Consider the following 24279-nt stretch of genomic DNA (forward strand, 5'->3'; position numbering starts at 1 on the left):
ACCATCATTCCTGCCTATGGCTGGAAATGGAATACGTAAGATTGGGTCCACGTATAAAAAATACTTTTCAAGTAAAAACATGTTTTCTCCACTAAGCAGAACACTACACACAGCGTGCATCTTTCCACATTCTTAACCAACAGTCTTACAACCAGGTTTCATAACAATAACTAATTTTATCCTCTGGGCTAAAAACTTGTTTGTTTGTTTGTTCTGTGGGTTTTTGTTTGTTAGTTTTAAACCAGCTTTACAGAAAGCAGAAGTTTCTGAGTTCCTACAAGTGAGCCTAAAGCAACTCCAACAAAAACACAGCAACTCACACATACACAGGGTTCTGATATTTAGTCAGGTTTTTATACTGCTATACAGGATCTTAATCCACACCAAGAATAGTTTTTAGCCAGTTCTACATGTGAAAGACAAAAACGGGATGACAGAACATGAGAGAGAAAGAAGAAAGAAAATGCCTACACTCGATACACCCTAAGTATATCTGATCTTTTCCTGGATATTCTTCAATTACTTTTTGTGGTTATGTTCCTCCTGTAACCCCTGCGTTATAGGCCTAAAGCAATATTAGAAAACATAATTTTTCTTGTAACGTATAAAATCAAAAAAGAAAAGCCAAGTACCCACACAGTGTTGGCATTTACTGAATCTGCTCTTCACCACTTGCTGCAAGACTGCAAATTTACTCAGGTCATAAAACCACCTTCAGTTTGGATATTGAAGGATACATGAGATTTCTCACAGCACCACCTCAGAGGACTAAAAACTCACCTGCCTGCTATCCAACATCAGGTATGATTTTTTTCATTGGTGAACACAAGGTCTTAAGTATAATTCTCTGCAGAACTTAACATTCATTTCAGAAATAATAGTTTCCTCCCTAGAACAACTTCCCAAACGCAAAAGGGCCATAAATCTACTAAGTACACACTTGCCAAATCTGCAGGGGGATATCTTGGCCTCTGATTTTGTTCCATTTTGCCAACCGGCAATAAAACGAAACCAATGAAAAACACAAACCAGTCAATTTGCATCTGTCCTTTTCAATACTCGCCAGTATGGTGAAGTCAAAACACATGCCAATTTTCAGTGCTGCCGGCCGGGAAAGTTAGGAGGGGCAGCAGAGGTGAGCATGGAGTTACTCAGAAGGGGTAGGAGGAGCTCAGAGGTCCCTGCCGAGCAGCCTCGCTTGCTTCTGCCATGCACAGGCTCAACCTGCCCTGGGCACCGACTCTTACGTGTTTGTTTTACCCACACACACAGCGTAACAGCTCAGAGAGAGACAATCCTGTGAAAAGAACAAAGCCGTTTTGCTAACCTGTCCTGTAAAACACTATCTGTCAACATGGCCTGTAAAACACACTTAGGTACATAGACTCCAGATAAGTAATGTTACTTCCATAATGAAAACATCATCTTCCCTAAGTGGCTATATAAACCTTGTTTATTTTGATTGGACTTGTCTCAAAAGACAAGTTATGTTACAGTTTGCCAAGAAATAGGCAGAAATATCTTCATCACTGTTCCATGAAACAAATTAATAGCAAGTGTAATTTGTCCCTTTGACACATATACCAAAGTCAAATTCACTCACTTTCCAAAAGGTGTATTTCAATATAAGATTCAAATATGCTTTCTAATATTGTTCAGTCACTAAATTCTTTATTATCTGTTATGTGTCTTGTTCTTAACACACAAATGCAAAAAGCATTACTAAGAAACAGTGTTCAGAAGAGAAGGAAAAGGATGGAGCATACAAAGAAATAAAACAGACACTGATTTTCTCCTTGCTCCTCTTCCCCACCCCCAAAAGACATTATAAGATTCAGAGATCAAATACTTATCAGCAAGGATGCAAGCATTTAACACTTTTGTTCTATTTTAGGCAAAGCAATGAATAAGAAGCACAAGTACCAGAGAAGCACCCAAAAACGGGGTCACCCAAGGCAGCAGCAGAATAAAAGCCTACAAAATTTAAATGAGCTGTAGCTCTAAGTTATTCCTTAAGTTCTTAAATCTTTCATCGCTCTTGAAAAACAAAACACCAAAAGCTTAAAGTATTTACATTAGGATATTTATATGTGCCCAGTTAGTACAGTTAGAAGGAGCAATGCAATACATAAACAAACATGACTTTTCAAAAAAATTACCTACAGAGAATTTCAACAGTCTTAAACATATTTAAGATTTTTTTAAAAAGATTTTATAACTAATCTACTCCCACAAAAGTCTTAATGTTTTAGGTGATAAAACATACAAAACTGAAGCAGGTCACTGAGCAAGTTTTGATTATACTGCCTGGGACCCATGTTATTTAAAACTGATAAAAAGTGTGGAAATTTTTTTTTATTATTTTTTTGCAGTACTCACTTCGCTACTGTAAAACTAATTTTTACTTAGGTTTTTCTGAAACTAAATCTAACAAAAATCTTAGTTAAAAAAAAAATGCTTCTGTAAGCAACAGGAGCCTAATCTTGAGCTACTGAAACACCAGGTTATTTCTCGAGAGGTCTACTGTTCTAAGCAAGCTACCTGACCATTCCCGGGTCACCAAAGTGAAAGGTACCCAACCGCCTCATTCTGAATTTCTCGCCAATTGACTTAGAAGGCTGATTCTGCCTACACTATCAACTGAAGACAAGTCATCTAACTCCAACAACATGACCCCAAGTGAAATGGTAGCTCCAGTGAAGTCACAGCAAACTTCCCACTGACTTCAGGCAGGTTTCACCTTATCATCTTCTGCCGTATTTTCAGCTATGGGAAAAACACTCCCTCTTTTTAAAAAAGCAAACTCTACTGACTCCCTTGCTTCCTCTGAGTAAGTTCAAATTTACGGACAATTGATAGCATCTTCTGAGAAACTATACCAAGACTAAAAAAAAAAAAAAAAGCTGAGTTACCCCCAGGGGACATTACAGAAAGTATGGATACAAAAATCTTAACACGAGTGCTCATGATGGGTCTGAATGTCGTTACAGCAGGTTTGAGTGTCAATAACTCTTTGATTAATATTATTAACAGGAAACTACTATGACTACAATATTAGGAGTAACAGTTAATTATTCCTTACCTACACTTTAAAACCCTCTTGGCACAGTCATTATATGGCAGCTGTTAAACAGAGTAATGCAGCAGCCTTTTCTTAAGGCAAGATGCTTATTTTACTTCAAATGTAAATAAACTCAAGTCTCCTGCTGCCATGTAAAATGAGCTGTTCGTAAGTAAATGATTTTGTATCTTCCTAGTGAAGCAGCAAACAGCCCTCTGTTCCCCACTTCTGATCACCAAAATCTACTTCCTGCCTAACTCCAGCGCAGACTGACAGCTAATACTGCTAGCAAACCAAGTTCTCAACAACAAAATAGCTGCTGCTTCATTAACAGCAACCTTTTACAGAACATCAACACACAGGGCTTGCATGTTTTTCTCTCTCATGCCCCCACTTCCAAGCACAACAACAAATGTCATTACAGCCATTAACTATTCCAACTGAAGTAGAACCATTTAGTAACAAAAGTACGTTTTATTTGGCATGGTAAGTTGATGATTCTTACGCACCTTCTATACAAATGTAGACTGACATTTACTCCAGGATGGATGTAAAAATTAGCATTTACTGAACATCAGTACATAGTAATTGATCAGATAAAAATGTCAACCTTCTCTTTTCCAAGCTTTTTCTCACCCGCTGAAAGAACAGTTCTTTTTCCTTTTCAACCTACATTTTCTCCAGTTTCAAAGAAATGATAGAAGCTACTGAAATGTTTCTATTTACCATAATAATGCAATTCCGCACTTTAGGGATTTTCTTCAGTAAACAATCTCAGATGACCAGCATTAAGATTAAGAGCTAAACTACCATAAAGAACCCAAACTTATGTCAAATTTGATTCCATGATTATGTGTAATCTGTGCTCACCTCCCTCTACAGAGAGTGAATTACACTCAATAGAAGGGATAATTCTAAAGAAGACAATACAACATAAAGCCTTATCCTGCCATGAACTGAAGTAGCAGCCTTTTTTTCAATTTAGTCAATGAGGCTTAGTATACCCAAAAGAAAGAACCACGCTAAACATTTTCCTAGATCTGCACAAGCACAGTATTTAGCATTTTCCTAAATCTGAAATTTAAAAATCCCATTTCTTTACATGACAAAGAGCAACAACTTTTCTTTGCAATTATTAACACTTGACCATCAAAAGATCCATTCTTAAAGATGACCTTGCAAGGAAGACAAATAGCTGTGACTTCTCATCCCTTTTCTGATTCATAAAAGTAAGGATTCAAACTTTACACTCTTCAGGAAGTATTTCATCTACTTATTTTGTTTACTTTTTTAAATTTATTTATTTTTAACTGGAAGTTTCTAGCAGCTCAACAGGATGGCAGATACATCATTCAAACAACATTTTACTGATGATTACTTTAATTTCAAGTATTTACAAGTTTCAAATAGAAAAGGAAGTTGGGAAAAGATTAATGTTTAACAGCTTCAACCCTTCTGCTTTCCAGGAATTACTAAAGCGGCACATAATCTGCTAGTGAGAGCTCCAAATAAATGCCTAGGGGAAAAAAAAGCAAAACAGAATAAACAAAACAAACAAACAAAACCCCAAAATAAAACACACGAAAAAATTTCCAAGGGAAATAAAAAAAAAAACCAACCCTGAAAAAACGTACTTCTGAAGCACACACTGATCAAAGCTTCACAGTCCCTTTTTATGTGTGTGTATGAAATGCATCTATCAATCTTTAAGAAAAAGCAACACATCTCAGTGTTTTGTCCTCTGCTGGTTGTTTTTGAGATTCAATCACATTGATTCATTCTCTGTTCTTGCAAAATAAATAGGCTAAGAAATGAAAATGCTACTTATTTTCTGTGTCTGCTCCCTTAACCAATACTAACACCAACTGTGCTAAAAGCTGCTTAGGAGCACAAAAAACCGTAATCCATTCAATATTCTCTAGCTGGTATGGGCAATTATACACAGAGAAGACAACAAACTATCACTTGACTAGTATTTGCTGTATGCATGCACCACATTTTAACTTAATGGTTCAGAGCAAAACATGACAGTAAGCTTCTCTTTCTTGGTATATTTCAATCCTTTAGAATTAAAATTGTTTCAGAAAGCAACACACACACAATCAGCCAACCAGTAGTAAACACATTTGTGTTTACTAGCTTTAAAACTCTACCTGCCAAGCCAACAGCCAACTGATTTCCTTGGCGTAAATTAGACATTTCCAATCCCGGACATTACCCAATACGAGCAGTGTAAACCCTTTTCCTAAATGAGGTAATCACATTGGTGCTGCTATAGTTCTGGTTGACTTGCAGTTTCCATTACAATAAATCCTTGCTGCACATTCCCAGAGGTTTTACAATTTCTCTAGCCCTTTAAAAAAAGTTACTCCAAGTTGAAACCTGCCACATAAGACTTAAAAAAAAAAAACCAACAAAAAACTCAAACCACAAACCAGCAGCTTATTTTCCTTAACCGTTTTTTTTTAAAAAAAAAAAAAGGAAAAAATGTTTCTCTGACTATTTACAGTTGCACTCTTATAACTATAAGGACACTGACCACATTTATTTTTTAATTCTTCAAATCAAGAATATAACAAATGTTAAAGGGACAAGTAATTAGCACCCTTTCATCTTACAGTATTTCTATAGCAAAAATTTGAGACAGAATAGACCAAGGCTCAAGCATCGCAACTTACTTACTGCAAGCAGGCTCAAGGCACTAAGACAATGCATGATCAGTATCGAAACAAGAAAGTACTGAAATACCCCATTTTAAACAGCTATTAGGAATGGCTATTGTACGTATCCACGTAACTATCTTTCATAAAGAATTTACTATGCATTATAGCAATATGAGCCTATTTACACAATAAGTTGTTGTTCCAGTCCATCAAGTACACAAGGATTTTTAATGCATCCTAAAAAAATCAATTAGGCAATAATCATCTGATTAAACAGGCACATCACACCATTCAGTTCTTTCAAACATATTCATAAATCCAAGCCTTCAGACTTTGCTGAAAACTTCCAAAACATATACGTGGTTATTTTAAGGAGCTGATTTTTAAGCTTAATGAAATTCAGCACAAAATAAAGTATTACATGCTATTAACACAAAAGAGCAACGCCATCAGACAATGGCAGAAACCCCCCTTATTTTAGTAGGTACTCTGAATCTCTAGTTTTAGCAAAAATGTTTTTACAAAAGCATCAGAAAGCTTTCCTACAGCACACTGCACTAAAGCACCGAAACACTTTGGCAGGGCAATTGAACCAAAGCCAGAAACTGATTAGGGCATCACGGCTTGCTTGACTGAGGTCCAAAAGGAGTGGGGGGAGAAAAAGAAGTTAAATAAAAAGGAAACTACTGTCTTTACAATCAGATCTTGTTACCCACACTACAGTGAAATGTATTGCAAAATCAAGCCTGAAGTTTGCAGGTGCTAAGTATCCCTACATATCAGGATTTTCAATTTTGTAATCACCTCTTTCTAATTCCAAAAAATAGCTAAGAGACCTGAAAGTATGTTTTTCTGCTTTCTGTTTTTACATACATAATGTGATCTCCCTGAAGCCCTAGGTTAGGAGTGCTAATAAACCTAAAATTACCTTCATCCCATGCAAACCAGGAGAGAGAGTACATGAGATTATGAGATAGCTGTATTAAGATTTACATGCAAGACCAGCATTTTAAAACCTTGGGATGCAAACACTGGCCTTGTTGCAATCTGTGATTCAATCATGTCAAAAACTGACAACACAGGCACAGGTCAGCTTGCTCCCAGCTTTCCCTTGCCTCCTTCCTCATTCCCCCCAGAAGATGATCGGAAAGTGACAAAAACGCAAAAGTCTCCTAATAACATAAAAATCTCTTTTAAGTAATTCATTCACTGTACATATTTATGCCTACTGAAAAAAAGAGACATAAACTGTCAAGTCAACAATCCTACAAATTAAGTATGTGACTGTTTTCCTAACACCTTCCTTTCTTATACTTCACCCCCTTTTATATAGGTGCAGAATTATTTGATTTTTGATCTAATCCATTAAGACAATCTTACCGAAATCAGTCCAAATGCTTTATATACTTGACTCACACCGAATTAACTGGACATGCCCTTAAAATTTGACAAAATGCTGCAGCATTCTTCAAATTGCTTAGCATTTTGTAAAACAAGCTACCACCCATCTTTACAGGATAGATGTGGATCTCCGTTGTCAAGCACTGGAGAAGAAAAGAGAAAACCCCAGGTTACCCAGCTAATGCTTCACTAGTTTTACCTCTCCTTCCTACATGCCTACGTATATCTCTTAACCCCCTTATCTTTAGTTGTATTAGCAAGTAATGCAAGAAGATTGCCTGCATTTCAAATGTTGTCCCTTATATAAGGTTTACTGTTTTGTTCTGGGGCTCATCATTGATAACTCATTAGAGATGAGTTCCAAGCCCAAAGGAGATCTGGTTTCTCTCTTCACAGCATCTTTTGCAGCCATGTTACAGAACATATCCCATGCTTTCCACATTCTCTTCAACATCCTGCAATTTCCACACAGAACATTAAGAAAACTCAGGAGTTTACTCACACCTTCCTGCTTGGTATCAAGCACACCAAGACCAAACAGCAGTTGTAAGAAATGTCTGCAGCATTACACAGACCTCTTTTTCAACAGGTTAGCAGGCTATGCCCAACACCCATGCTGCAGATAGGTAGAATGACTGCACCTGACAACATTTCATCTTTTTCATCCTCTTTAATCTCTCACTGCGTACGCCAGAGGCCTCCCTTCCCGTGAGCGATCTCTTCCACCTCTGGGCTGCAGGCTGGAACACACTATTCTCTGCTGCAGTATGACATAGACCAGCTACCTACATCTAGGCAATTATCTTCATTTCTACCACTTCCATGAATTTTAGTTGGATCTTTAGGGTGTTGTTTTTCATCTCTATTTCTTCATTTGCAGCATCCTGCAGTAGAACCTGCAAGTTAAAATTTGTCAAGTCCCGTGGTTCTAACCTCAAGCCACAACACTTGCTGACAAAGAGCCAGACTTAACATTTCAAGGTCTTCTTCAAAATTCAAAAATCTTCACAGTCAAACAGAAAGCCTTCTCGTTTCATCCACGGAAACGGAACTGACACCCTCGGCTATCTTTGGGCAACAGCACAGTATAACTTAAAATAAGAACAACCTCTCCCATTGATGTTTCCCACCATTCCTACAGTGTGGCAGTTCCACCCTCATAATCCACCCACCCAATGCTCTCTCTGCACAATACTTACATCTGAGCGCCGTTATATGTTTAAGGCCCAGTATTTTTTAACTGATCAAGTTTTCGGAAGTGCCTCGTGGATTTGATAAATTCAATGTGACACTGTAAGCGATTCCAGTTTCCAGAAAGTGCTGAGATTAGTCTTCTGAAATTTTTGGCAATGTTATTTGGATTTTTTATGTATAAATATATTCTATCTAGAAGTAGGTACATGCTACACAGACAATTTTAACGGCATAGCTAGGTTCTCCTTATTTAATATTCATGTCACAGGAGTAAAAATCCAGCCAGGAATCAAACTGTGGCATCCTGTGCCAAAGACAACTTACCACTCAGCTGGTAAGTTGGCAATTCAATTTACAAACCTGCATTCCTGCATTTTAATCCTTTGTAGAAAGGTGGTAATATATGAGCAATATGAAAAGAACTGGATTCAGATCATTAGAGGTTCACAAACCAAACACACGAAGCTTTGGAGGCTGTCCAAAACAAAATCATGCCTAGGTGGTGATGTCCGTTCAATAAAAATCCAATGTCATAATTATCCTCTCACTTTTTCCCCAAAGAGCATTAGTGCTCAGAACCGCGCTGCTGTTCAGCCAATTATATTAATGCTGCAAGAAGACGGATAGGGCCAGCAGCCAATCACTGTGCCAGGTCACTGCCTGCTGACGGGTAATTTACAATTATCAAGCAATTAGCAAATGAAGTGAAAATTCAACACTCATCTCCACATAACACAGAATAATTCATTTTAAAATTAAAAATATGTTTTAATAAATTCATTTTGGCTACAGCCACACAGAGCAAAATAAAGCCTCCTTTTCACAATTTCTCCTCCTTTTATGACTGACAAAATGCTTTGCTGTCTAAATCTAGCAGCCAAATATATTGCTTAACATTTCTAAACTAAAAAAAAATCTCTTCCTTACAAGTATCCGTTTAACAACAGGAAAGAATAAAAATGAAGACGGTTGCTAATGGTACTATTCACCCAACTACTATATTTGAAACTGTTATTTATCTGCCTGATTAAAATCCTGTCCTGGTGGATGGGTAATAACAAGAATTAGCCAGGCACCTATCTGTCAGGGAATCCAAAATTTTCTTTTTCTTTTCTATATTCTACAATAAATGACATTAAAAAAGCTAATATGTTTTGTCAGTTGGACCAAACAAATGTTCTTTCCCATTAATGATCAAGCTGCTACTCTGTTGTGCTCACAACAAAGTACAGAGCTTCCACTGCCTACACTCACATGTCTAATTTAAAAATAAAATTAGTAAAATGTAACTTCTCGATAACCTTGGTTTATCCCTTCCCTCTAGAATATGACTGTATCTTCCTTAGTATATAGTATGAACACTGGAATTGACCTTCTTTAAAAGCGCAGGAAAAAGGCAGAAGAGGCCACTATCAACAGTGAAATCCACATAGATGAAAGGAGATTCTGAACATTTCTATGTCCTCTGATCTAACAAAAAATAAAATATCCTTACTTTAAGGAGCTCGTAAAGGGGAAAAAATGGAAAAGCTACAGGCTCCTACCAAAAGGAGGGAAAAAAAAACCCCCACCAACAAAAACCAGCCCCCACAAAAATCACAATAGCAAACAGCTGATACAAATACGTAACACTTTTGTTTGCACTGGATAACCCCAGTTTTTCTGCACTGAGGTCAACTTTAGGTTTTCATCTTACATTTAAAAGTATCTAAGCCAGAGAGAATTTTAAAAAACAAAACTAAAACAGCCACCAAAAAATATACAAGGCTAAATGATGTCAGCTGGGGGGGGGGAAGAAAACCGATGGCATTTAACATACTTCTCTCTCCAAAAAGATATCAGCAACAAACTAAACTCCTTCCTGACTGCATAGGGTTTCAGAAAACATTCACACTGTCAACATAATATATTTACAGTCCTATAAAGCAGTCCTTGACCCTCCTTCTGCACAAGAAATACTTATTTCTGATTTTTTTTTTTCTTCCACCCAGTGTATTACCGCAGCGTCAGAAGGGAAAAGGAGGAGAGGAGAGAAACCAAAGCAACACAGAAAAATCTTCCACAAACCTGTTGCTGTGGATACTGCATTCCTGCCATGGCTGCCGGGGCTCGGCCCTGCATTCCCACGGGATAGCGCTGGGGCCCGGGGGGGCCGTAGGACTGCCCAGGGTAGGGGCTGCTCTGCTGCGTCTGAGAGTGAGGGTTATTGCCCATGCCGTACAACTGAGGTCTCTTCATGACCATGGGATCCATTGGACTGCCCTGTTGTTAAATACAAACCAAGAAATGCTTTAAGGTATGGAAAGAAAACGGTCAGGATAGTCACGCTTACCGCAGGCAAACTATACGTGTGTTTTCTCAGTGCTTTACCCATCACATATTGACTTGACAAACAGTCACAGTACCATACTCTGGTTCTCATATTAATTAGATGAGGTTTTAAATGGCAAGTTTGGGACTTTCACTGCATTTAGGAAAAAAAAATATTTTACATCAAACTTAAGGTCATCTCTTACCTACAGAAAAAGCAGAAAAACTGCACAATAAATTCCAGCTTAAAACATAATTAAGTATACTGTTGTAAAGGATTAGCATCACTGACTTTAATGTCTAAACATAAACAAAATCATGTCTGTCAGGAAAGACACAAGTAGCGGACAAGCTGTTTAACCTTGAGAAAATATCTACTTTGAAAAAAAGGGAAAGTGAAAAGAAAAGAAAGTTTCCAAGAAAAGCAATGCATACAGAACGCAGTATTTCAGCGCTTTCATATTGCTATCGTGTGCACTAATAAGTTTCCAGATCAAAAGGCAAGTCATAACCCACACTTTACATGAAAGTTTATCTGCCTCCTTAATAGACCTCAGAAAACCCAAACTGCGATTGCTGATGGAGGGGGAGGGGAGGCAAGGGAGGGAAGTTTTATTTTTAGACTTTCTGGCAGCACTTACCAAGCACTGTAACAGTTTCAGGACAGGTGTCAACCATTGTGTGGTATTACTCTCATGTTTTATTACTGAGGACTAACTGAACCAGAAAAAATACCGTACTTTGTCAAGCACAGCACTGTATTGTTAATATGACATCCATTTTTTAATTCCTGAGAGTCAGTTATATTCACAGAAGAAAGGGGGGAGAAAAAGCTTTTAAAAAGCCTATCACAATCTTATCTTCATGAGACATATCCCCCACTCCCCCCTCCTCTTCCCAAGAAAAAAAAAAGAACTATTAATTCAGCCAGCCAGCCCACCAGGAGCAGGATTCCTTTCCGCAGCACTTTTTGTAATGTTTTCCTACAGTGTACTGTTGACCAGTTTCATGGTAAAGCCCACTACATAACACGGCTTCTGCGAGTCCTTTCTGACTACTACATTCTGATGGAATAGTTGTTATGACAATAAATTACATTTTCCCCCTCCCATTCCTGTTTCTTCTCATTATTGCTGCTTGTACTACTAACGTACTGTGGGGTTTTTTTCCCCCATACACACAAAATATGTTCTCTCCAAAGTCAGTCACTTTTTACTCTTTCCTTCCTGCTAAAAAACTCAAAATCTCCCTTTCTTCAGTGGCTCTCCCCACCCTTACCAATACCCATTTGCCAGGGCTGTCACCCAAGCCAAATAAAGTATTCCAGACGTGGGCACGCTACACCTGACGAGGTGGAAATGATAACCTCCTCCTCACATGACACCTCCATTCACTTCAGAAGAGAACTGTCCTTTTTTGCCACCATAGCGAATTGCACATTCATTTCTAATTTTGGGTGAGTATTACTCAGTAATTTTTCCTTCATTATTTGGCCGCTCTGCGGCCAGCTTAGAAGATTCTATTTTTTTCACCACTAAATGTCCCTGGGTAATTTACTATTTATATTTCATACTTTTTAAAATCAATGGTTCCCCAACCACTTCAGGCCACCTGACCCATAACACCACTTTTTTTTTTTTTTTTTTTTTTTTTTTATTAAGGCCATCACGCATTCTCATCACACTTAACTAAAAACAACACAGAGACAAAAGTTTGGCAGATGAACTAGAGATTCCTTCTTACAGAGTCCCTGGGGAGAACTTGAATTTCCTCATAGAGACCAAGATACTTTTCCTATGTTTACTTCTGTGTTTTAATGTTCATTCTGTGCACCACCTGCCATACTCCTCAAATATAAATTCTTGTTCAAGGCAAGTCTTGAGTATCCTTCATGAGATACTCATGAAGCCCAACAGCACTGTTCATTGCCACTGTCTTCTGTTTCAGGGTATTATTTCCACATCTCAACTCCAATAACAACATTTACTCAGATTCAATTGTAATTATTTTGAGCGTAGTATTTTCTGTTCCACATCCAATACTTAAATATAAACAATGCAGATAGCTACACAGCTAAAACAATCTGACACTTTCCATTATTAGGACTACTTTCAGGTGCATATAAACTTTGCCAAACTTCAAGCATTTAGGCTGAAATTTTCCAGGCCATATGTATGCCTGAGGCTGAAATTCTCTGGAAAATTCAGCAGAAACAATTCAGCTATGTCTTAGAATGAGGTCACAGAAAAATACATCGTTTATGTTCTTACATAAAACACTTAAAAATACCTCTTGAATACCCTGCTTTGGGGCACAGAATTTTAATTTGCCAGGGTGACATTGGGCGTTTGGGAAAGGTGAGGTGTGCACCCCTGTCGAGACACAGCACCTGAATGTCACCAGACCGTGTGGAACACGGGAGGAAGAAACGGGAGCACAAGAGCGGCACAGTGACACTTCATCAGAGGAGTTACAAGGTGTACAGAGACAGCTTCGAATCCGCTGCACACAGAAAGAGGGACAATGGGTTAAAAAAAGCAGCAGAGACAGAAGTGAGGCAGGAAGAGTTGAAGGGAAGAAGAGGAAACAAGGTCAGGAGGTGACGTGGATACAAGCCAAAGAGTCTCTTGTCCTCTGGACTAGTGACCTCCAAAAGCAGTGGAGGTTTTTTTGTGTGCACATTAGCCCTGTGAGCCACACTGCCACTTCATCCTTCCTTCCCTGTTTCTCACCAGCCTGCTGTCCCTTCACTTTTCCTTGTCCTCTCCAGGTGAGCTGCTCCTCTTTCCCTCAGGTGACATCCCTCCACTTCAGAAAGGTGGAGGGATAAAGAACCCGTGACATTGCTGTAACTCCAGTCACCAGGGCCTGTGGGTGACCCACATAACACTGGTCACTGGGTCTGGGTAACAAGGGACCTGGGCATACTCAGAATCTACCATGGGCACGGCAAGTCAGGCACCATGATCAAGGGCTGAAGTTACTGAATACAAGCGAGTGGTAAACACCCCCAGGCACACCACTGGGACAACCCAGGGAGAGCCACCTTAGCTGTCAGTGCTGCCTATTCCCTCCTCCCTCCAAGGTCTTGGGGAAAGAACTAACAGCAGAGTCCTCTGATCACCTTTAGGGGTGGAGAAGACAGAGCCAGTGAGGAAACACATCTCATCCCATACGCTGGCCAGTCCATGTAGAGGGTGGCAACTCACCACTGCTATTTCCGACTCCCTTCAGATTAGATCCCAACCCCCTGTACGGTGCGGCTAAAGGTGAAGACACCGATCAGTGACTCAGTGGCTGTCAACACACTACTGCAAGGCAAAGCAAAACCAAACAGCTAGCTCTTCCACCAGTTTAAGAGACATTAGCACTGCAGAAGTTACAAGCTTTGGAACTAGGTTTGCCCTTGCAACATTAAGCACCTCTCCTTCACAGATATAACTGTATCAGTCTTTAAACACACCATCACACTTCTGTCCTCACAGGCAGCGGGTGGGCCTGCTCCAGGACAACTCAACGGCAGCACAGTGCAGGGGCTGTTGTGCGCGACAGGACCAAATGCTTCACGTACCATATGGTAGCGAATGAAGCAGAAGATGGTCTTACCATTGAGGTAGCTGGCATGCTGCTCAGGCAGAACTGGAGTCCAGCCCTGCCTCTGCCACAGTTTTTCACTAAAACAAAAAATTTTCAAAATTTGCCAGTTTAATGCATCCCTCATTTCCTAACTTGAAATCATGGGATTTAAATTGCAGGAAATGCTGCGTATCTACATCTGCAACTACTTTTCAATTTGGTGAGAGATGTGTTTTGAAAAGGTTTTCAGAAGCTGTATGTTTCAGAATATTTAACCTACAGCTATCATAAACAGGCCACTCAAGCTTCCTACGACAATGCCTCAGTTTCCCATCTGTAAAAATAATTTAAAAAAAAAAATCACCATCTCTTCACCAGAGAGGTGATTCTAGAATTTAATATGGCTGTGATCAATACCATCAAAAACTCCAACAAAAGAACAAATTTTGTTTTCAGAAGAGCGTGTGGTAAGAAAGACCTGGAGCCATGGACTTCACAGAAAGAAAAGAGAGCTGCTCATCAAGTACTGTGTCCTGTACAGTGGAGGTGAAAATGTAATTACAACTTTTTCCAACTTTAACGCATGTAGTTTTTAGCTTTAGCACTCTTTTAAACTTTAATTTTTACAGCAAGAGTTTTCTTTCATCCATGGCATTTCAAAAAGTTGTTTAGAAGGAGCTAGCTGAGAAATATGTATTATAATCTTATCTGAAGGTTTCTTTAGCATCTGTTATATTCAAATATTTTATTTAACATTGGTTACAACAGTTTTCAAAGACAAGTTTTGGGTGACAGTATGATTATGACAAGTATCAACCTCTTCATGTTGTAGGGATCAAGAACCAACCCCTCCACACCTGCTTTTCAACGAGTATGGAAAACTACAGCATTGCTGTAACCGCATCACATTCTAAAACCCAGTGGGCATGTATGACCATGAGTGGATGACGTGTGTATTTTCACATCTTCCATGCCTTTAATTAATTCTATCACATGCTGTAATGAAAAGTCTTAATTACTTTTGAAATTTTATTTTAGTGTCATTGCAGTCATCAATATCCATTTGTTTCCTTTCCCTTCCTTTACAGAAGGGTCCTGTTTTTCTCTAGTGCTATTTTACTCCCAATATACACATTACCTTTTACCAATTTAGCTAGTGTTTGCTTATGCTATTTTTTACTGCCATATTCTGCCAGGCAAGCCTGAATGGATTCTGCTTTTTCTTCCGATTCTGCACCTCCTCTTCAACTTGCCACATTTCATTTAAACTTTGCATAGATCTGCAGTTCCTCAAAATACCTCAGTCTTGGTTCCTTGCTTCAGTCCACAGTAATGTTATAATTTATAACCCGTTTATTATAGTGCCTATCTTGTGTCAGTATCAGATTCATTTGCACATGTACTATCAAGCTTTATAAGAACAGAGCATTTCATAAGAATCCTTGCCTATTATGTGACTTGTGAGCATATTAAAACACCCAACGGAGGGTTTGCTAATGATTTCGATAGGGCCAAGGTTTCATTCCCAGTCTTCAGATTGACACTCCAACCACTAAGGTAGAAGACAGAAAAGCCTACGCTGCCTACAAATATTGACAACCTTCTTCTGTTACCTGTTCCTTTTTTCAATATTTTGTGTAACAGAATACTTAAACGTGGCATTCTTGCTATAAGCAGAAGTGGAAAAATTAATATGCTACACCTACTTGTAAAGTCAGTATCACCACCATTTCTGCTCTTCTCCTAGCTAAAACAATCAAATAAATCCCCTCACTCTGAAGTACCTGGAGATTCAACTTTACCTTTTATAAAGCGAGAGAAAAAAACACTACCATTTTCTCCCATCATTTAACCAGTGTTTTCCTAGATAGCTCATCTTCGCTCAGATCCGAGACAAGGGTGCACACTGGAATAACTTGGGTCAGCTGCATCAGCTCTGCCTTTTAGGACAATACTGATAATATGTATGCATTATATATATATACACACACACATACACTAAGTTATCAATGGCTGTTTCACTTTTACCATGAAAATCTTTACTTGAAAAATATTTATGAACATCAACAACACTGGTCACAGTCCCAAAATATAATTTATCTATTTAAAGATGCCACAAAGAACTCCACCACTGAAGTCTCAAGGCAGGGAGGAGTGGGAGACACTTTACAAAGGTCACGGTGGGATTCAGATGAGAAGGTAGAGCTCTTACACAAGGCAGACAGAGCAATTCACCATAGAACAAGACTATTCACACAAGATGTAACTACTTTTCAAGTGAAAGTGTGGGGTTTTGTTTCTTTAAACAAAAAAAATTGAAAGCGGCACTGGTTTGGCTGAGAACAGCAAATGCTGCATTTTAAAGGGACTATAAGCCACAGCGCATCCCAACAACGCATGCTACATCATTTGCGCCTTTAACAAAACAACACAAACTCAACACCCTCAAGCACGCTTGCCCTCAAAACTCCTAGAGCTACTGAATACAGTAACTCTTTGTTTATTCATTGATCTGCAGTCAAAGCTTCTGTCTCTGTATTAAAAAAAAAAAAGCCTCTTTATTAATACCAAAGCCTTGAAATCTTATAATAAAGACAGCTGACAATCAGTTACTGACATTCCAAGAAAGATGGGCATGGAGCTCTCCGCTCTAGGTCAGCCACCAAGTTACAAAATTATCACTAGAGATAATCACAAGTATTCACTATAATACAATGACACAGCTGGCATGAGGGCGCAACTGGTGAAAAGATAATCCATTCCTAGATAATGCCATCATTTGTATGAACATGTACGAGGACTCCTCAGCCAACGTTTTTACACGACAAAAGCATGAGTATCAAAACACAACTCGTTATGTGTGTTTTAAATGTCTATTTAAAGAAAGATGCAAACAACTGTTAAAAAGGTATTAATGTATAGCATTAAGTTCTGACTTACATTAACATTAAAATCTGAGAAGTAACTGGCAAACATGCTTCCTATTTTTTCTTTAAATAGGGAGTCTGCTGTCTGCACTTTACTAAAATTCAAAGTTAGTTGCACAAACACAAGGAATAAGAATAAGCACAAACAAAGAGCCAAGTTCAACATAAGCCTATGACAAAGGAAAATCCAGTGAATGAAGAAGCATACACCAGCAGAGATTTAACAAAAATCGCAATTTTCCATGTCTTAAGGGCTCTGCATACTGTCTGATTTCAGCTGCAGGGAGACATCAGAAAGATAATTTCCCCACTCAGAACAGAAAGTAATTAAAAAGAGGAAAGAGAGACTATCAAAGCTATGCCCCACCAAAAATCAGCTACTACTCCAGCAGAACATTTACAAATAATCATACAGGCAAGCATCTCTGCAGGTTGGAGAAGGATGTATGTATGACTGTCTTCCAGTATTCTTCGGGGTCCTCTTTAACACAGCCTGAAAACTGGAAGGTCAACGAGTCAGCCATTCTCTAGTTATTCTTTTGTAGATAGAAAAATCTAAATGACTACTGAAAGAACAAATCACAACAAACATAGCAAATAAACCTGTTTTTAATGAAGTATACACAAATAACCTCTTCCCTTACCACTAGAAGTGCATGCAAAGGTTAAGAAAACATCAAAAAGCAATTATATACATTTATCACACCTGATGGCCAAAACAATCTTGTTTCTGACAAGTTCAGGTGGCTACATACAGCTCACAACTGCTGCCCTTCAAGTTGCCTTTGTCACTGACAACACTGACATACAGGTAAATACCCTGATTGCTCTGAAGTCAACTGAAGGTTTGTCATCTGTCCTCATCACACTTGACCACTTAGCCTTCTTCTGTAAGCCACGTTCCTAATTCCAAACTTCTTCCAGGAGTACTATTATTATTATTATTATATTCCTGTCTTTGTATTTGTTTTCTCCAACTTGGATGCTCCAAACAGAGGGCACCACCTTTTTTTAGGCATGCAGAAGCTCTACTCTCCTAGCAAAAGTTAACAGAAATTTCTAGTGCAGCAGAAGTTTGGGGTTCTTCCAGATGTCTTCGAGCAAACCTATCTGCAACTATACAACACGTCACTGATGCCAGCTTGTCACTTTTCCCACTTGTTGCCAGATCATGACCATGCTTTAGCTACCTCCACCCACAGACTAGCACCTGAACTTTAAACTCTCTGTGTAGGGTGGTTTTGTACCAATGCAACAGCTTTGGCACTGGAGTATTGGAGGCATGGGCACAGTTCTCAGTCTGGCATTTCTGCTACCAAAATAGTAACCCACAGCAGAGGAGCAAAGCAGATATTGAGGGAAAAATAGTATCTTAGAAGTTCTGAGACTAGATTCACCAGAGGATGTCTCACAATCCTAAGGCCTCCTCAAGCAGCCAACACTACAGCTCAACATGGAAAAGAAAATCCATTCATAAACCCAGAAAACTGTAAGTTAAAAAAAGAAAAGCCCCACCCAGAATACTAGTTACTTCTATTTTGTCTGGCAATGAGGTTCTCAGCTTCCTAGACAAGTAAACACCTTCACTCACTGTGCATGGCTGCCATCTGGAACTCAAAAAAAAAAATTCTCTTGCCTACTCTTGTACTGCTCTTACACAAACACAGGGTTAGATGGACAGAAAAGGATGTACTAAAAATAGTGTCCATCAGGCACGGAGCAGAGAGCAGCCCTGAATGGAACAAGGGGAGCTCTGCAGGAAGGCTCCCTGCAGAAGTACTGGAGTAGGAGGGGAAAACGCAGGAAGTCCTAAAAACTAGTAAGTGACAGAGGGCAGGTGGGGTGGAATAAACGAAAGAAATCCCACATGTACTTCAAATTTTAAAGAAAAATCTTCCTAAGCCTAATAAATACTCAAGTAGATCTGAATACACTTTCTCAGTTACTGGGCTTTATTAACAAAAATAAAAACTAAAAGTTAGATGTATTCAATTGCTGGAGAGAGAGCACTAACTGAGAAAGTGACATTATGGACACTGGGAGGAAAAGTGTACCCACAAAAAGGTATAACCAATCACATCTAGGTCACAAGCCAGAAGTACATACAGTTAGCTGCAGATTTTTTCCACTCCAAGCGTTATATATAGTTCTATATTAACACACACACACGAAAAGGTATGCTGGTCATATATCCTCAGCATTTATGGCAAATTATTAATCAAGTCCCACCTGAAACAATTTGTTAAATTGATTTTAATCACTGGGCCTCTCATGTGAAGCTTTGTATAATCAGCATTTCATTTACAAAATTAATTGCCTGATTGATTCTCAAGAGGCAGTAGCTGTCATTACACTGCTGTCATAACTTTTGAGTAGGGGTGTCACAACACTGGATTCTGACAGTATGAAGAGCACTGCTATTTAAAAATTGAGGGCGGGGAGGTAGGGGGGAAACAAATACAGTGATTTCATAAAATTGCTCTTTAGCCCGATAGAATGTTAAAACCATTTCCCAGCCGTTTCAGCCAGCCTCCCCGTTTTCCATTCATTGAATAATGCACTACTCAGCTATTCAGTCTCTTTTCTTAGAGGCAGGTTCATTTAATTCAATTTTATCATAGTTGTGGTTGCATAAAATGAGTTTGTTGTTGAATATACAAAAGATTTAATCACAGGCCGCTCTTAAGGTTATTTGTAGAGCAGACTTTGACTTTCAAACATGTAGAAGATTTTTCCCACATCCACAACCTTCTGGAAAGCTATTTTCAACTAGATTTTTTTTTGTTTTAAACAGAGCAAAGCAAACCATAACATTACAGAACTTATCTAGGAGCTCCTATAGAAAGCTTTTTTTCTCCCCCAGTATTTTAAGCTATGTATAAGCCTCAAAACCCCTGCCAGAGTCAGAAGCAAAGCTCCAATAGCTGCTGTAGTTACTTCTATACCCCACTGCTACTACATTCTTGGAAAAGACCAGTACTCCAGAGAGGCGGTGCAGGCCAGCGGTTAGGGCACTGAGTCATAAGACAGGGCTTCTATTCCTGGCTCAGCAGCTGACCTGCTATGCAAACACAAGCACAACACTTCACCTTTCTGTGACTGGGTTTTCACTCTCATAATAACAAGTATTATATGCGCTCTTAGCAAGGAACAAGACATGAAGACTTTGGGGAGACTGATGTCAGTTATCAACAAGAAAAAGGACTAGGTGTCAGAAACGAGTAGGCTAAGGGAGGGCAAAAAAACCTCTGGAAGGTTTTAAAAAGGGGAAATTGCATTGCAGGCTGTAACGAGGTACCCTTAAACTTTCAGAAACATACCTTCAAAAGGAAAAAGGTGTCTGGGAACATTTTTTTTTTTTAATTAAAAAAATGAACACTTTAAGTTTCAGCTAGATCGCTTGGAACAGTATTAATGCCTTTGAGAAAATGACCTATTTCTAAGTTAAGTCCAAAAATAAGCCACTCAGCTTCTCAAATTCAACCTTATGCACTAGAGTTCATCAAGTACTCCTGAAAGAAACGTATTTAAAATTTCTAGGCCATGCTCTGAGATTACATTACAAAAAAAGCAAATTTCTGAAGAACTGTCATTTAAGTTGTACCTACTGCTGTCACTTGTAATGGACCTCATCAGAACACAATTCCACCATAAAACAGAGTTCAGATAACACTAGAATCTAGTGGATACCTCTGGAAAACACAGTGCCTCTTCCCTTCCCATCCCTCAGCTTTTACTCTCATCCCTCACTGCTGTCAAAGACTATCTTCTACTCCTTTCTGCAAAGTGCTCTGCCACTCTTCCAGGTACACAGTGTAAGTTGTTTTGGTATGAAGACTCTAATACAATTTTCTTCTCTTTTTGTAGGTCCCTGTGCTCATAATGAATAAAATCAGGAAAAAGAACAACCAAACCCCACTTATAAAATACATAGGATACAGGCGTAAAAGGATAACGGAATGGAAAACCACCACACAAAAGCAGTTAGTTGCTTAGGCATAATATGAGATTGCAACTAAGGGAAGTTCAGAAAGTTCTGGCCACACTGAGAAATGGTTGCCAAAGAGTTTTAAGAGTTACACTCCTCTACCACACCAGGAAGAAAAGCAGCTCTGAACAAGAAGAAAAATCAGTCACCCTACTCACACTAAGTGGTAGAAGACTGGGATGTTAAAAAGTGTAAAGCGCTGACTTTCTGTATTTGTTGGTTTCTAGCCTCATAGCACATAGCTTACTTGTTAATCCAGCATTTTCTCTTTACAGCCCTCGTATGTTTTTTTTTAATTAGGTAAGAAACGGTCTTAATTAAATAAGAAAACAGGGAAAAGCCCCTAGCTAGAGCCAATATATGCAAAATTCCTAAAGGATATATTTAGGATCAGGATAACTGGAAGGCAAACTCAGCTCTGTAACAGAAGCCCTGTCACTTCTTCAACTGCCAAGAAACTCCTTCTCTTACAACGTTTTCTACATTAAAACTGTTTCCTGTAGAGGCTGAAAAAACCTGGTTGTAAATAGCGCAAAATATTAATAGTTACCTGGTAACTAACCAGCTCATCCTTTTTTACCATCGTTCCATAAAGTCTCCGTATCATTTTGGTTGAACATCCTAAAAATCCTGCCCCAGTTAGAGAGGTACCAGCAACGTCAGCTCAGTCCAAGGGTCTGCTAGATACAGATAACTAATCTGAGGCTAGACACTCATGGAGCTGGAGCAACAGAATTCTGGTGAGCACCTGCCTGTGATTGTTTTGCATTTATGAAGATCTTCCTCACCAACACACAGTGTCAGGAGCATGGAACTAACGTCCTGGGAAGGTGCAAAACAAAAAAAAAATTCACCAGCAGCAGGTGATTTAAAGCATTAGAAAATAAGCTTTTTTCAGCAGTTAAAATAAAAATTAAAATCAATTACCAGAACAAACTACAGTTTATGAGTGGAAATTTTAATTATTGATTGGAAAAAATTAATAGTTACATAATAAATTAGAAGAACCAGTAGACTGAAGGTCAAAGCCATTGTATTACTTGAGAGAACAATGTGATTGGAAACCATGAATTCACACACATGCTTACATTCACACCAGCTCTTTTGTATAATGTAACTGATTCCCAAGTATCATTTTAAAATTCTGATTAGGTCTTACAAAAATCTTGTTTATTAAATTGCTTTCTTTAGGCATGCATAGCTGCTAATTTGTTTCCAACTAAATCATGTATCATCTGAAAAAGATTACATTGCAACAGCCAAAACAACACTCCTGGGATTATGCTTCATCTGGATTTTAAAATTAAAAGGACAAATATTACAGGAGTTGTAAATTTCCCTTTAAAGGTGGTGGTGGCGGTGAGAACACCATGCAACAGGGTAATTCCTGAACTACCACTGTACTTAGCATGTAGCAGCCATATTAAGAGACACACAGCAGTTCAAAACCTCAAAGTATTAAGGGATCTGTTCAGCTTTCAACTTTTAATTTCTACAGTAAAAAAAAATAAATTGTTGTTTAGATCCACCTACATATATTTAGACAAACTTATTTTGTAAGCAAAATAAGTAATGGTAGCAGAAAAATTAAAAGCTCTTCCGACTTGAAGATTTTATCACCTCTAACACCCATAGGTTTTAAACAAACTTAAAATTTGCTGAGATATGGGGGTGACTCCCAAAGAACTCCACAGACCAGACCTCCAAAAACATATCTGGATATTAATACAAAGTTCCCTATGGCTTAGTCAAGAAAAAATTCTGACCTGTGTTTAAAACCAGGTCAAATCCTGATTTAAACCTAGTGCCTTCACCTACTTCTCACTCAAAACGGGCCAAAGTTCCTAAGTCTTCACTGCTCTTTTTGCAATCGCTATAAAAGGGACAAATTCTTCCACAGACACTGGCAGACCACGGAACATCCTAGCGCATCTCAGCACAATGCATACAACGCGTGCACCTGGGTGAGTGCAGAAATAGGAAGTACGATTAATAATGGGTATGAACACCTCTGCAACAAATTCTCCTGGACGTTCAGAATTATGCAGGGTTTTAGTATAGCTACCATCCAGAACTTTCAATTTCTATACAAAGGCGGCATGTGTTTTCAACATATGATCATAATTTTCTTTTAATATCACACCATTTAAAACTAAATTAAAAATCAACATGAGAGATACCTGGTCTAAGAAATACAAAAGCAAGACAGCTGATCCACTTCTTCAGTATTACTCATCCAAAAAACAACATTTAACAGGAAACCTGACTATGCCATACTCATAGAATTTTCTCCCCTCTCCCACAGCAGAATCCATTATTTTCAAATTCTGTCTGCCTGAAAACCCTTGGCTTCTTTCCGCTTCTATGCCCACCTCTTATTTCCCAGCCCTTAAAAGAGCCCACATAAGCCATCATGTGAAAACACCAACATAGCTATCCTAAAAGCACTTCAAAGGAACTCCTTTATTTGTTAAGAGAGGATATTCAGGATCAATGAGCCCCCTCTGGGCACAACCCAAAACACAGTATTCCCGATTTCCTAAAATTACCAAATCTAGAACAGAATTAAAATTAACATCAGATTAAATGGGAAGAGAGAGAGAAGGAAGTAGCTGCCTTCATAAACACTGAGGCAGTACAGGTATGGGGAATCTTTCCTGTACTTCTGAGTAAGCCATTTCTGAGGGCAACAGCAATTTGAGCATATTTACATCTAATCTTTCTCCCTTCTCCAAGGCTGCAGCTTACAGCAGCCTCCTCCTGTAGCTGATGAGGGCTGAAGACAGTTCATTCTGTCAAAATCACTTGGCCTAGTCAGAAAAGGTCATTTAGCAGCAAAGACAGATGTTTCTCAGCTGATATAACTAAAAGGCAAAATAGAGCAAACAAGCCCAAAGACTCATTCTAGCAACAGGGTATCTGCAATGCCAATTTTAGGTATTGTTCAATTTAGAAAGATGTTATTCATCTGACACTCATTTGCAAACTTCAATTTAGGATTAAAGAGCTGCAGATACCATGTGTAAAATTCTGAAACGTACATTCTATTTATTCTTCTATGAAAAGAATCTTTTCTTAAAGCCACATTATTAACTTCATATCTAACCTGGCATTTCAGCTAAACCCCACTCTTCTGCCAAGTACTATGATTTCCAGAAT

General features: G+C 38.6%; 1 protein-coding gene across 10 annotated transcripts in view; it reads right to left on the minus strand.

Moving 5' to 3' along the window:
* Positions 1–24279, minus strand: part of ARID1B (AT-rich interaction domain 1B) — a 335724-nt gene that overhangs the window by 292016 nt on the left and 19429 nt on the right. For all 10 annotated transcript variants that reach the window (XM_037392407.1, XM_037392406.1, XM_037392403.1 and 7 more), the window contains exon 2: positions 10387–10581. In XM_037392407.1, coding sequence (XP_037248304.1) covers positions 10387–10581 — 195 coding nt within the window. The remainder of the gene's footprint in view (positions 1–10386; positions 10582–24279) is intronic.

Source organism: Falco rusticolus, chromosome 6 (assembly GCF_015220075.1).
Source record: "Falco rusticolus isolate bFalRus1 chromosome 6, bFalRus1.pri, whole genome shotgun sequence".
In the NCBI taxonomy this organism is placed as follows: Eukaryota; Metazoa; Chordata; class Aves; order Falconiformes; family Falconidae; genus Falco; species Falco rusticolus.